Genomic DNA, 14,676 nt, shown 5'->3' on the forward strand with positions numbered 1-14,676 from the left:
TTTCCCGCGATCCATCATATTTGGTGTGTCATCATAGTGGTCTCTGATTTTTGGTCAGACTCGCTCAGGTGGAACAAATTTAAATGTGCGCCTTTTTTCAATGCTGATTTGAAAGTCATTGAGAAAACAGAAGTGTCAAATATATTTTTCCGCAAACCTTTCTGAATTTAAAAGTAATCATCTAGTTTTGAAAAAGTATCGGTAATCTGATTACAATACTTTTGCTGGTAATGTAACGGATTACAGTTACCGTTTTTGGTAATCCCTTCCACGTAATCCGTTACTCCCCAACCCTGCAAAATAGTAAAATAAAGAAAAACCCTTGAATGAGTAGGCGTGTCCAAACTTTTGACTGGTACTGTATATCAAGCAAGTATTTTTATATTCCACAGAGTATTATCAGATGAACAGTTCTGTACAAATAATGATCAGACTCACGTTACAAATGCTGGTTAACAATCCAATACATTTAGTTTAAATTGTTTCACAAAAGTAGTGCGCTAGTCTTTTACTAGTCTTGTATTAGCAAACCAATATAGACTTCATCAGCACAGGCAAATGGCTGCTGCAAGAAAACGTACGCTATCTGGATTTGAAGATGTGATAGACGGGAAAACAAAGATTTTCAAAGACAGCGGCAGGAAGATACACATTGCAGCTCTGATCCTAGCTAGGGGAGGCAGTAAGGGGATCCCCCTGAAGAATATCAAAGTTCTCGCCGGTGTCCCGCTCATTGGATGGGTTCTGAGAGCTGCCGTGGATTCCAAACAGTTTGACAGGTGATTCAGTTCAATCTACAAATGATTTTAGCAATGTAGCTAATCCAGAGCTGGATTTGCTCTGAGGCTGTTAATAATAATTAGCTGCACCAAATGCATGTGRCATTCTTGTTTTGCGTGCACGGATAATATTGTTCATCCTAGTGATAAAGTCTATGTTGTCTATGATGATTGATGCGTCTAGTCATATCTGTACATTATTAATTGTTTGTGTGTGAATATAAACCCATGTCAGATTCGTATTGAAATAGTTTGTCAAGAGGATGTTTGAACATTTGCTGTCTCTGACTTTGTCTTGGCTACGCAAGACCGGATTGCATTGATGTAGCCTACTTGCAGTGGTGTACTTAGGTAAAAATKTGCAGTACTACTTACGTCGTTTTTTGGGGTATCTGTACTTTACTTGACTATTTATATGTTTGAGTACTTTTACTCCACTACATTCCTAAGGAAAATAATTTACTTTTTACTCCATCAATTTTCCCTGACACCCAATAGTACTCGTTACACGTTGAATGCTTACAAGGACATGAAAATGGTCCAATTCACACACTTATAAAGAGAGCAYCCTTGGTCATCCCAACTGCCTCTGATCTGGCAGACTCACTAAACACAAACACTTAATTTCTAAGTCATGTCTGAGTGTTGGAGTGTGCCCCTGCCTATCCATGAAAATTTAAAAAAATGTTTTAAATCATGCCATCTGGTTTGCTTAATACAAGGAATTTGAAATTATTTATACTTTTGATACTTAAGTATATTTAAAACCAAATACTTCTTAGTCTTTTACTCAAGTGGTATTTTATTTGGTCACTTTTACTTGAGTCATTTTCTATAAAGGCATCTTTACTTTTACTCAAGGATGACAATTTGGGTACTTTTTCCACCACTGCCTACTTATTACAAAGCCTGAGGAATCAACTTCTTCAGTTCTTTCTCCCACCAGTGTGTGGGTATCGACTGATCATGATGACATTGAGAAGGTGGCCAAGGCATGGGGAGCTCAGGTTCACCGCAGGAGCCCAGAGGTGTCCAAAGACTCTTCCAGCTCTCTCGACACTATCCAGGAATTTGCCCGATTAAACCCAGGTAAGGGGTGAATCTCAATTGTAATTTCCTTGATTCCTCATGTCCTCACTCCTTGCCTCCTCGAAATGCATTAGAGGAGGAGATTTGAGTGGAGGAAGTACCACATTTTCTGCTCCAATGTGCTGTGAAAAGGAGACAAGGAGGGAAGTGTGAGGAATCAAGATAATACAATTGTGATTTACTCAATGGCATAGCAACAGGGAAGTATCAACGTTTGTTATCATTTATTGTGACAAAACCACACCCTCTTTGATGCTTCACTGTCTTTGTTAGGACTCGTAGGCAGCGCTTTGTTATAGATGCTAGCCATTAATGGAAAATATGCAGAAGAACATATTAGCTAGACTACGGCTCTGGGGAGATATGTATCAAGCATCTCAGAGCAAGAATACTGATCTAGGATCAGGCCCCCCCTGCCCATGTAGTCTTATTCATTGTGTTCTTTGAGGCAAAACTGATTGTAAATCTGTAGTCCTCCTCTGAGACACTTGATTACATACGACCTCCAGGGCCGTAGTGCCTGCTGCAGGTTTTCATTCCTGCCTTTTAATCAGAGCCTGAGAACCACTTGCTGGGAAACCAGATGTACTGTCTGACTCTCCACTCTCCAGCCAATCAGTGACCGTTCTTGTCTAGCTAGGTAGAAACAAAACCAGCACGACTGTCATCAATGAAAATGTGTTGTCTTTTAGTTCAATTTCTAATCTAAACATAATCCCAATCCGAGTAAATTGTTGCATATCAAGTATAAACAGAGTTTCAGTTGATAGCTTATTGATAGTGTGAGAGTGACTATAGACAACCCATGAATAGGAGATTATCCAAATAATGTGGGACTCACTCCGTAGCTACAAATGTCAACAGTGACCATATAGGTTTATTCATATCTCATATCATATGACTATCTGATGAAATAATGGATAAATCCAATATCTGCTGTGTTGTGTTGACTTCCTCCAGAGGTGAAGGTGATCTGTCACATCCAGGCTACGTCTCCCTGCTTGCACCCCTTCCACCTGAAGGAGGCCCTGGAGTTGATCACCAATCAGGGCTTCACGTCTGTCTTCGCCGTGGCCCGACAACACCACTTCCGCTGGCAGGAGGTCAAGAAAGGAGGTATGGGATAGCCATGTGTTATGTTTAGGGCTTTCCGGGATAGACTTGTGCTATGTTTAGGGACTTCCGGGATAGCCTTGTGCTATGTTTAGGGACTTCCAGGATAGCCTTGTGCCATGTTTAGGGCCTTATACGTAGGTATGTTTTCCCGGACACAGATTAACCCTAGTCCTGGATTTTAAAAAAGGTAAATGGAGACTCTGTTTTTTTTCTCTGGACCAGGAAAATCTAATCAAATCAAATGTTATTGGTCACACAGATTTAGCTAGTAGATGTTAAACCTTTTAGGGCTAGGCGTCCCGCAATTCAAATAAATAATTATAAAAAATATGGATATTAAACATTTAGGTACATATAAGTGTCATATATTGGTTGAAGGATTAAATTATTGTTAATCTAACTGCACTGTCCAATTTACAGTAGCAATTACAGCGAAAACATGCCATGCGATTGTTTGAGGACGGCGCCCCAAATCAAAATATTTTTCCACCGGCACAGGTTTCATAAATTCATAAATAGCGATTAAATATTCACTTACTTTTTGAAAATCTTCCTCTGATTTGTCATCCAAAGGGTCCCAGCTATAACATGTAGTGTCGTTTTGTTAGATAAAATCCTTCTTTATATCTCAAAGTCAGTTTAGTTGGCGCCATCGATTTGAGTAATCCACTCGTTCAACATGTAGAGAAAGGAATCCGAAAATCTACCCCTAAACTTTGTTTCAACAAGTCAAAATACGTTTCTATTTTCTCCTCAGATACCCTAAAATGTATATTTTAGGCTATTTAACAGTCTGATGGCCTTGAGTTAGAAGCTGTTTTTCAGTCTCTCGGTCCCAACTTTGATGCACCTGTACTGACCTCGCCTTCTTGGATGATAGTGGGGTGAACAGGCAGTGGCTCGGGTGGTTGTTCTTCTTGATGATCTCTTTGGCCTTCCTGTGACATCGGGTGCTGTAGGTGTCCTGGAGGGCAGGCAGTGTGCCCCCGGTAATGCGTTGGGCAGACCGCACCACCCTCTGGAGAGCCCTGCGGTTGTGGGCAGTGCAGTTGCCTTACCAGGCTGTGATACAGCCCGACAGGATGCTCTCAATTATACATCTGTAAACGTTTGTGAGGGTCTTAAGGGCCAAGCCGAATTTCTTCAGCCTCCTGAGGTCGAAGAGGCTCTGTTGCGCCTTCTTCACCACACTGTCTGTGTTGGTGGACCATTTCAGATTGTCAGTGATGTGTACGCCGAGAAACTTGAAGCTTTTCACCTTCTCCACTGCTGTCCCGTCGATGTGAATAGGGGTGTGCTCTCTCTGTTGTCTCCTGAAGTCCACGATCAGCTTCTTCGTTTTGTTGACATTGAGGGAGAAGTTATTTTCCTGGCACCACTCCGCCAGGGCCCTCACCCCCTCCCTGTAGGCTGTCTCGTCATTGTTGGTAATCAGGCCTACTAATGTTGTGTCGTCTGCAAATGTGATGATCGAGTTAGAGGCGTGTATGGCCACGCAGTAATGGGTGAACAGGAGTAAAGGAGGGGGCCAATTACGCACCCCTGTGGGGCCCCTGTGTTGAGGATCAGCGAAGTGGAGGTGTTGTTTCCTACCTTCACCACCTGGGGGCGGCCAGTCAGGAAGTCCAGGACCCAGTTGCACAGGGCAGGATTCAGACCCAGGGCCTCGAGCTTAATGATAGTATTAACCCTAGTTAGAACCTATTAACTAATATTGATTATTTTGCTCTCTCCTCTTCAGGTAGTGTAGCCACCAAGCCACTGAACCTTGACCCGTCTAACAGGCCCCGGAGACAGGACTGGGATGGAGAGCTGTGTGAGAACGGATCTTTCTACATTCATACCAGAGCGACAATAGAGGAAGGCCTGCAGGTAACTGGCACTATACCCCATCGGGGCCCATACTCACAAAGTGTTTCAGGATAAGAGTGTTGGTCTAGGATCAGTTTTCCCTTTTCTATCATTATTAATAAAATCGTATGGGCAGGGAGGACCTGATTCTAGATCAGCACTCCTATCCTGAGACGCTTTATGAACACTGGCCCTGATGTGTATGTCTGCTGCTGGAGGTGAACCCTATTTTCCTCAGGTGATCAATAATGTTTAGTCATTCAGTGGATGTGAGCTTGACCAGAGACAAAAGACACACTGAGAAATCGACTTACTGATCTATAATTCTAGATATTCTATTGTCAACTGCCGTTGTTTCAAATGATAACTGAAATCCCCTTTCTCTTGCATTGTCTTTCTCAGGGGGGAAAGTGGGCTTACTATGAGATGCTGCCAGAGTACAGTGTGGATATTGATGTGGATATCGATTGGCCCGTGGCAGAACAGAGAGTACTGAGGTAGTCTGAAGTCACTGACTCAGAGCTTCACGTTCTCACGTTCTCTCTCTCTCTCACTCTCTGTGTTTACTTGAACAAACTTAATCGGTGTCCCTTCCACGGGACGGTTGAGTTAACGTAGGCTAATGCGATTAACATAAGGTTGTAAGCAACAAGAACATTTCCCAGGACATAGACATATCTGATATTGGCAGAAAGCTTCAATTCTTGTTAATCGAACTGCACTGTCCAATTTAAAGTAGCTATTATAGTGAAAGAATACCATGTTATTGTTTGAGGAGAGTGCACAATTTTGAACATGAAAAGTTATTAATAAACAAATTAGGCACATTTGGGCAGTCATGATACAACACTTTGAACAGAAATACAATGGGTCATTGGATCAGTCTAAATCTTTGCACATACACTGCTGCCATCTAGTGGCCAAAACCTAAATTGCACCTGGGCTGGAATAATACATTATGGCCTTTCTCTTGCATTTCAAAGATGATGGTACAAAAAAAATACAAAAGAACAGTTGGTTTTTTCTTTGTATTATCTTTTACCAGATCTATTGTGTTATATTGTCCTAGATTCATTTCAAATGGTACCAATAATATGCATATCCTTGCTTCAGGGCCTGAGCTACAGGCAGTTAGATTTGGGTATGTCATTTTAGGTGAAAATTGAAAAAAAGGGCGGATCCTCAAGAGGCAACACAATAAACATTGATGTAACACAGAGGAGTCGTTATACAAATGTATTTCCCTGTGTGTTCTGGTATGACAACTGCTTGGCATTCGACCGCAAGGCGCTACGAAGGGTAGTGCGTATGACCCAGTACATCACTGGATCCGAGCTCCCTGCCATTAAGGAACTTTATACCAGTCGGGGTCAGAAGAAGGCCCTAAAAATTGTCAAAGACTCCAGCCCTAAATCATAGACTGTTCTCTCTGCTACCGCACTGCAACCGGTACCGATGCACCAAGTCTGGAAACAACAGGACCCCCAAGCTATAAGACTGCTAAATAGTTAGTTAAATGACCGTTTTTGCCCTAATCTCTTTTGACTCATCACATACGCTGCTGTTACTGTTTATCTATCTCGTTGCCTAGTCACTTTATCCCTACCTATATGTACATATCTACCTCAACTACCTCGAATCCCTGCACAATGACTCGGTACTGGTACCCTGTGTATATAGCCAAGTTATCATTACTCATTGTGTATGTATTACTTGAGTTAATTTGTACTTTTTTTTTCTCTCTCTGCATTGTTGGGATTGGCCCGTAAGTAAGCGTTTCACCTTTAGTCTACACCAGTTGTTTTTACGAAGCATGTGACAAATAAGATTTGATAGAATTGTATTTGATCTGTTCCTCTCCAGGTTTGGTTACTTTGGCCTGGACAAGCCTGAGGTGGTGCGTCTGCTGCTGTGTAACATCTCAGGCTGTCTGACGGACGGCCGCGTCCTCATCTCTGTCTCTGGAGAGGAGATGATCTCTGTCAACACCAGAGATACCATGGGTATCCGCATGCTGCAGAGAGAGGGGGTGGAGGTACGTAGACTGTAGATATAGAACATATAGAACATACACCAGAGAGGGAAAAGAGATACAGTACAAAGATAAATGCGATGAATACTGATGATTGAAGATTGACGTAGATTCATTGGAATTTAAAAGATCATATATGGTAACAGCAAATAGTGACAGACAGGCTTTACTTTATTTTTTGGTGAATTTCCAGGTGAACAAAAAGGACAGCGTTGGTAAAGTCAATCAAAAATATATCGTTTTTATTACAAGTTGCAAAAGGGAGACACCATGCAGCCCAGAAGCAGAGAACATGTCTAACTGGCCTCTTGGAGACGGGGCCTTTCTATCCTAATCAGACCGCACCAAATGTTCTGTAAACACCAGCCCGAGAGGCTTGTAGGAAGACAAAACAAAAAGGCAGCAACTGTCAGCTGCTACAGAATCACAGTGTTCACAGGWTGTCATCAATACAATGCAACAGTGAATAATCAGTGTGTCCTTGTACTTCCAGTCTGGCGTCAACCACTATCAACTGATAGGAGAATAATCCATAACATTCAGTATCAAGTCTAGTGACCATCAACCTGCACCTTGAGCGTCACAAATAGAACACTGGAAATCATGTGTATTACAGGAACTCAAAATATGCTAAACATTGTGTTGATCACTCTAAATTAAAGATGAACTTTAGTCATCTTAAATTTCCCAATTACATATGAAGAAGAGGAGACAATTCATTGTTTTGATAGTGAAGTTACAGGTCATCCATACTCAACAGGGGCGGCAGGTAGCCTAGTGGTTAACCGAAAGGTTGCTGGATCGAATCCCCGAGCTGACAAGGTAAAAAATGTGGTGTTCTGTCCCTGAACAAGGCAGTTAACCCACTGTTCCCCGGTCATCATTGTAAATTAGAATTTGTTCATAACTGACTTGCCTAGTTAAATAAAAAAATAGGCGGACTGTGATCTGGACCCAGAACGGGGTTAGTACGGACTGCGGGTTCTGACCGAGTTTTTAAAATAATAATTATATGAATATAAATACAATTTGGGGGGAGGGGGACATTCTGTTAGGATTTGACTCATGGTATGATCTGAACACACATAAGACATGGAAAATGTGTAGAATTGCGGGAAAAGAGTTTCAAAACTGCACATATTTCTCTCTGCCAACAAGAGGGGTGCGAACAGTTTGGGGTTGCGAGGTAGAGGTTTGTTAATATGCTGATAAATGACAATATCCATCCGAACCTTTGCCATCTAGGAAATTTGTGTGACCGGACCTTCTGAAATAGTATTAGAATATAATTACTTTATTTTTCCAGAAGACACTTTAGTTGTGGCAAGTCAGATAAGATAAAGATATATAGTAAACATAAAAAACGGCAACATTCACACGACAGATACAAATTCTTACAAGGTATATATACACTTAGTGTACAAAACATTAAGAATACCTGCTCTTTCCATGACAAACTCACCGGGTGAAATATGATCCCTTATTGATGTCACTTGTTAAATGCACTTCATTCAGTGTAGATGAAGGGGAGGAGACAGGTTAAAGAAGGATTTTTAAGCCTTGAGACAATTGAGACATGGATTGTGTGTGTGTGCCATTCAGTGGGTGAATGGGCAAGACAAAAGATTGAAGTGTCTTTGAACGGGGTATGGTAGTAGGTGCCAGGCGCACCGGTTTGTGACAAGAACTGCAACGCTGCTAGGTTTTTCACACTCAACAGTTTCCTGTGTGTATCAAGAATTGTCCACCACCCAAAGGACATCCAGCCAACTTGACACAACTGTGGGAGTCAACATGGGCCAGCATCCCTGTGGAACGCAATCGACACCTTATAGGGTCCATGCCCAATGAATTGATATTAGCAACTCAATATTAGGAAGTCTGTTCTTAACGTTTTGTGCACTGTGTATATATTAGATAAATATAAGTCACAAACATCTGATTTCATTTAAAAGCCATGCTATAAAAAAAAATAAACCTCTGTTAGATACCTGAGTCCAGCACAATAGCCAAGTTACTGTCTGCCCCTGGTACATCTAGATAAGCCACAGCTCATCGCTGAAACCACCACCCATTAAACACACACAGGCTGCTATTTACTCCAGCTGTCATGTGTATCACGTTTCAGGAGAAGACCCAGATGCAGATAGTGTCGAAGTAACAAAAGTTTATTCCTAGAACAGGGGGCAGGCAAAACGACAGGCAAAACGACAAAACGCAGTCTCGGGTCAGGCAGAGGTCAATAATCCATTTTTTCAGTTTTACAGCAAATTTCCTTCAATTCTACACATTTTGCAATAGGGTGGAGGTAAATGTTTGCTGTTTTTTAATGATAACTGATGATCCATCAGCCCACCTCGGTCGGTAGTTCGACCATGCTTACCACAAGTTTAGAAAGCTGGCTGCTAGACTAACTTAACAATCTTTTTTTACTTACTGACTTGGGCTAATTGAGTGGCTGCTGAGGCACAACCAAATTTTGAAATTGTACCTTGTGTATTCTATTATTCTAACTCTCAACAGGAAGTTGAGACCCCAAATGAGTCCCCCCCCCCCCCCCCCCCCCCCCCCCAAAAAAAAAGCACAAATCAGAGCTTGCATAGAGAACTTAGACAATAAATCAAGTGTTTTATGCTGTCTCCTCCAGGTGATCCTGATCTCGTCCAGTGAGGACCTGACCAAGGCCTTGGCTGACAAGCTGTCCCAGAGGACGGGCTGCGAGGTCAGACAGCTGGGCAAGGACATCCAGGGTGAGGCCAAAGCCATGATGGACGACAGGGATCTGGACTGGAAGGAAGTCGCCTATATGGGTAAACTCACTATTCTTTTCACTTAACTGACTACTAMTAATAATATTGCTACTACATTTACTTGTTTAGTGATCATTTGTAAAGTGGCTCTCTATTTGCCTTCTGCATGTAGGTTAGGCTACCACTGCAGAAAACTACTGGTATTGTTCTGAGTTGATGTCAGCTGTCAAGTCCTGGAGAAATTGAGATTCAATTTAAAATGAATCAATTTCTATACTGAACAGAAATATGAACGCAACATGTAAAGTGTTGGTCCCATGACACATGAGCTGAAATAAAAGATCCCAGATATTTTCCATACGTACAAAATGTTTATTTCTCTAAAATGTTTTTTTTTTGTTGTTTACATCCCTGTTAGTGAGCATTTCTCCTTTGCCAATATAGTCCATCCTCCTGACATGTGTGGCATATCAAGAACCTGATTTAAACAGCATGATCGTTACACAGGTGCACCTTGTCCTGGGGATAATAAAAGGCCACTCTGTGCCGTTTTGTAACAAGKTTTCTCAAGTTTTGAGGGAGCGTGCAATTGGCATGCTGACTGCAGGAATGTCCACCAGAGCTGTTGCCAGAGAATTTAATGTTAATTTCTCTACCATAAGCCGCCTCATCTAGCACATCCAACCGTCCTCACAACCGCAGACCACGTGTAACCACACCAGCCCAAGACCTCCACATCCAGCTTCTTCACCTTCGGGATCATCTAAGAACAGCCTCCCGGACAGCTGATGAAACTGTGGGTTTGCACAACCAAATAATTTTTGCACAAACTGTCAGGAACCGTCTCATGGAAGCTTATCTGCTTGCTCGTCGTCCTCACCAGGGTCTTTACCTGACTGCGGTTTGGCGTCGTAACCGACTTCAGTGGGCAAATGCTCACCTTCAATGTCCACTGGAACGCTGGAGAAGCGTGCCCTTCACGGACGAATCGCTGTCTTTATTTCAATTGACTGATTGCCTTATGTGAACTGTAGYCTCAATTGTTGCATGTTGCGTTTATTTTTTGTTCAGTGTATGATTTCAGTAATTCATTTTTAAGATTTTAAGATAAACCCAAAATTGTAAACTATTCATTAAAAAAAAATATTTCTATGATTTCCTTAAATCATGTGTTTTAGCAAAAAAAAATCATGTGTTTTTGCAACATACTAATCATCCTATGAATACTTCCAGAACCACCTTATGGACACTTTAATAGATAAACAAACTCAACTCATTCCATCCCTCCTACAGGTAACGATGCACCAGATGTTGACTGTCTGAACCTGGCTGGGCTGAGTGCAGTACCCCGGGATGCCCCAGTGGTAGCAATCAATGCTGCTAAATACTCCTGCCACAATGTTGCAGGCCTCGGGGCTGTGAGGGAGTTTTCTGAACACATCCTGCTGCTCAAGAAGAAGGCCAAGTCTCAGATGGAACAGGACCGCATCCACAGACATGCATTCTAAACTCTAGAATGTGCTCTAACTCTAATCTGGCTCAGATATGTTCGAAACAAAGAGTTGCATTCTTGAAGCCTGAGTGCCAGTCTGTTTTTGCTCGCTTGCCAGCTCCTTGTCACTCCAAACATATTTGGCATTACAATTCCAAAAAGAGTTAACTAGAGAGCAGAAACAGACTGGCACTCAGGCTATTTTATTCTAGACTATCAGACAAACCTAAACTCATGCCTGTGCTAAAGATTAGGCTAAATGACCTTGAAGCTTATTGACAATTCTCAATACTTTCTCTGGAGTATTTACTCACTTTCAGGCACTTAGCTCAGGCTGAGGTGTTTTTTTACAGGTTGTCAGATCGAGGTAGTTTTGGTTTTACAACTATATAAACTTGAATGCTTATTGGATTTAATCATATTTGTGTAGGAGGATGTGGCGAAAGTGAATAACACCTTATAAACTCAGCAAAAAAAAGGAACGTCCTCTCACTGTCAACTGCGTTTATTTTCAGCAAACTTAACGTGTAAATATTTGTATGAACATAACAAGATTCAACAACGGAGACAAACTGAACATGTTCCACAGACATGTGACTAACAGAAATTGAATAATGTGTCCCTGTACAAACACTCAGTATCAGGGGTGGCCACCAGCTGCATTAAGTACTGCAGTGCATCTCCTCCTCATGGACTGCACCAGATTTGCCAGTTCTTGTTGTGAGATGTTACCCCACTCTTCCACCAAGGCACCTGCAAGTTCCTGGACATTTCTGGGGGTAATGGCCCTAGCCCTCACCCTCCGATCCAACAGGTCCCAGATGTGCTCAATGGGATTGGGATCAGGGCTCTTCGCTGGCCATGGCAGAACACTGACATTCCTGTCTTGCAGGAAATCATGCACAGAAGAGCAGTATGGCTGGTGGCATTGTCATGCTGGAGGGTCATGTCAGGATGAGCCTGCAGTAAGGGTACCACATGAGGGAGGAGGATGTCTTCCCTGTAACGCACAGCATTGAGATTGCCTGCAATGACAACAAGCTCAGTCCGATGATGCTGTGACACACCGCCCCAGACCATGACGGACCCTCCACCTCGATCCCGCTCCAGAGTACAGGCCTCGGTGTAAGGCCTGTACTCTAGGTTTTCCCAAACCTACTGCCGGTTTCTGGAAGATTCTTTCTTCAAGCAGTGGTACAGGAAGAAGTCCTCAGCATTCAAAAAGCCCATGATCTTTATGCAGGACAATGCTCCATCACCTGCATCCAAGTACCCCACTGCTTAGCCAGCAAGGGCCTCAAAKATGCCCGAATAATGACCTGGCCCCCTTCCTCACCGGACTTAAATCCTATTGAGAACTTGTGGGCCCTTCTCAAATGTGAGATGTACAGTGAGGGAAAACAATACCTCTTTGAACAGCATTTGGGAGGCTGTGGTTGCTGCTTCAGTGAAAGTTGATCGTGAACAGATCAAGAAACTGACAGACTCCATGGATGGAACGCTCATGACAGTTATTGAAAAGGAGGCTGGCTATATTGGTCACAGAATATTTTTGAAAGGCCAAAAATGTTATTTGTCATTTTGTGTTACTTATGTTACACTTACTCTAAAAACAGAGAATAAACAAGTTGGGAGAAATTATTTTTGTAATTTAGTTGCCTAATAATTCTGCACACATATATTCCCCTGAGAAAGACAACTCACTTTTCCTTTGTTAAACATTCAGGTTTCAGGTTCAATAACATTTGATTGACTGAGAGCATTGTGTTTGTTCAACAATAAAATGAATCCTGAGGAAAACAATTTGTCTAATAATCGTGCACGCAATATACACTGCTCAAAAAAATAAAGGGAACACTTAAACAACACAATGTAACTCCAAGTCAATCACACTTCTGTGAAATCAAACTGTCCACTTAGGAAGCAACACTGACAATAAATTTCACATGCTGTTGTGCAAATGGAATAGACAACAGGTGGAAATTATAGGCAATTAGCAAGACACCCCCAATAAAGGAGTGGTTCTGCAGGTGGTGACCACAGACCACTTCTCAGTTCCTTATGCTTCCTGGCTGATGTTTTGGTCACTTTTGAATGCTGCGTGCTTTCACTCTAGTGGTAGCATGAGACGGAGTCTAACAACCCACACAAGTGGCCTCAGGTTGTGCAGCTCATCCAGGATGGCACATCAATGCGAGCTTGTGCAAGAGGTTTGCTGTGTCTGTCAGCGTAGTGTCCAGAGCATGGAGGCGCTACAGGAGACAGGCCGTAATCAGGAGACGTGGAGGAGGCCAACAACCCAGCGCAGGACCGCTACCTCCGCCTTGTGCAGGGAGGAGCACTGCCAGAGCTCTGCAAAAATGACCTCAGCAGGCACAAATGTGCATGTGTCTCTGCTCAAACGGTCAGAAACAGACTCACATGGAGGTGGTATGAGGGCCGACGTCCACAGGTGGGGGTTGTGCTTACAGCCCAACACCGTACAGGACGTTTGGCATTTGCCAGAGAACACCAAGATTGGCAAATTCGCCACTGGCGCCCTGTGCTCTTCACAGATGAAGAGGTTCACACTGAGCACATGTGACAGACGTGACAGAGTCTGGAGACGCCGTGGGAGACCTTCTGCTGCCTGCAACATCCTCCAGCATGACCGGTTGGCGGTGGGTCAGTCATGGTGTGGGGTGGCATTTTCTTTGGGGGCGCACAGCCCTCCATGTGCTCGCCGAGGTAGCTGACTGCCATTAGGTACCGAGATGAGATCCTCAGACCCCTTGTGAGACCATATGCTGGTGCGGGTTGGCCCTGGGTTCCTCCTAATGCAAGAACATGCTGACTCATGTGGCTGGAGTGTGTCAGCAGTTCCTGCAAGAGGAAGGCATTGATGCTATGGATGGCCCACCCGTTCCCAGACCTGAATCACTTGAGCACATCTGGGACATCATGTCTCGCTCCATCCACCAACGCCATGTTGCACCACAGACTGTCCAGGAGTTGGCGGATGCTTTAGTCCAGGTCTGGGAGGAGACCCTCAGGAGACATCCGCCACCTCATTCAGGAGCATGCCCAGGCGTTGTAGGGAGGTCATACTGGCACGTGAGGCCAACACACTACTGAGCCTCATTTTGACTTGTTTCTTAAAGGACATAATTTGTGTGTGATTTTGTTGTCAGCACATTCAACTGTAAAGAAAAAAGTATTTAATAAGAATATTTCATTCATTCAGATCTAGGATGTGTTATTTTAGTRTTCCCTTTATTTTTTTGAGCAGTGTATATATATGACATTCTTTTGTAGGCGATTTTGATTGTTTTTCTCACCACTTTTTAATTTTGTCTTCATGTTTTTTTTAATGTAGTAGAACATTGATTTGAGATTCTTGTTGGCTTGGTTGTTTACTTCCATACTGTATTTTGCTTGCAATTTGTTTGTGAAATGCTGTATGATGTACTCATAAATGAAAACAAAATAATTGTCATGTGGCATGGCATCATATGCCAAAATTTTTATAAAGCTGCACCATTTTCTCTCCACCCCATTGCAAAATGTATAGAATTGCAAGAAATGTAC

At 42.8% G+C, this 14,676-nt stretch overlaps 1 protein-coding gene across 1 annotated transcript; it reads left to right on the forward strand.

The window, feature by feature from the left end:
- The first annotated feature begins 420 nt into the window (after positions 1-420).
- Positions 421-12,913, forward strand: LOC112068284 (N-acylneuraminate cytidylyltransferase). Its single transcript, XM_024135382.2, has 8 exons — positions 421-779; positions 1,726-1,868; positions 2,829-2,984; positions 4,726-4,856; positions 5,238-5,332; positions 6,699-6,870; positions 9,515-9,677; positions 10,911-12,913. The coding sequence occupies exons 1-8, from the start codon at positions 559-561 to the stop codon at positions 11,123-11,125; spliced, it is 1,296 nt and encodes a 431-aa protein (XP_023991150.1). The 5' UTR covers positions 421-558; the 3' UTR covers positions 11,126-12,913.
- The last annotated feature ends 1,763 nt before the right edge of the window (positions 12,914-14,676 follow it).

The sequence above is a fragment of the Salvelinus sp. IW2-2015 genome, unplaced genomic scaffold, assembly GCF_002910315.2.
Source record: "Salvelinus sp. IW2-2015 unplaced genomic scaffold, ASM291031v2 Un_scaffold356, whole genome shotgun sequence".
Taxonomy (NCBI): Eukaryota; Metazoa; Chordata; class Actinopteri; order Salmoniformes; family Salmonidae; genus Salvelinus; species Salvelinus sp. IW2-2015.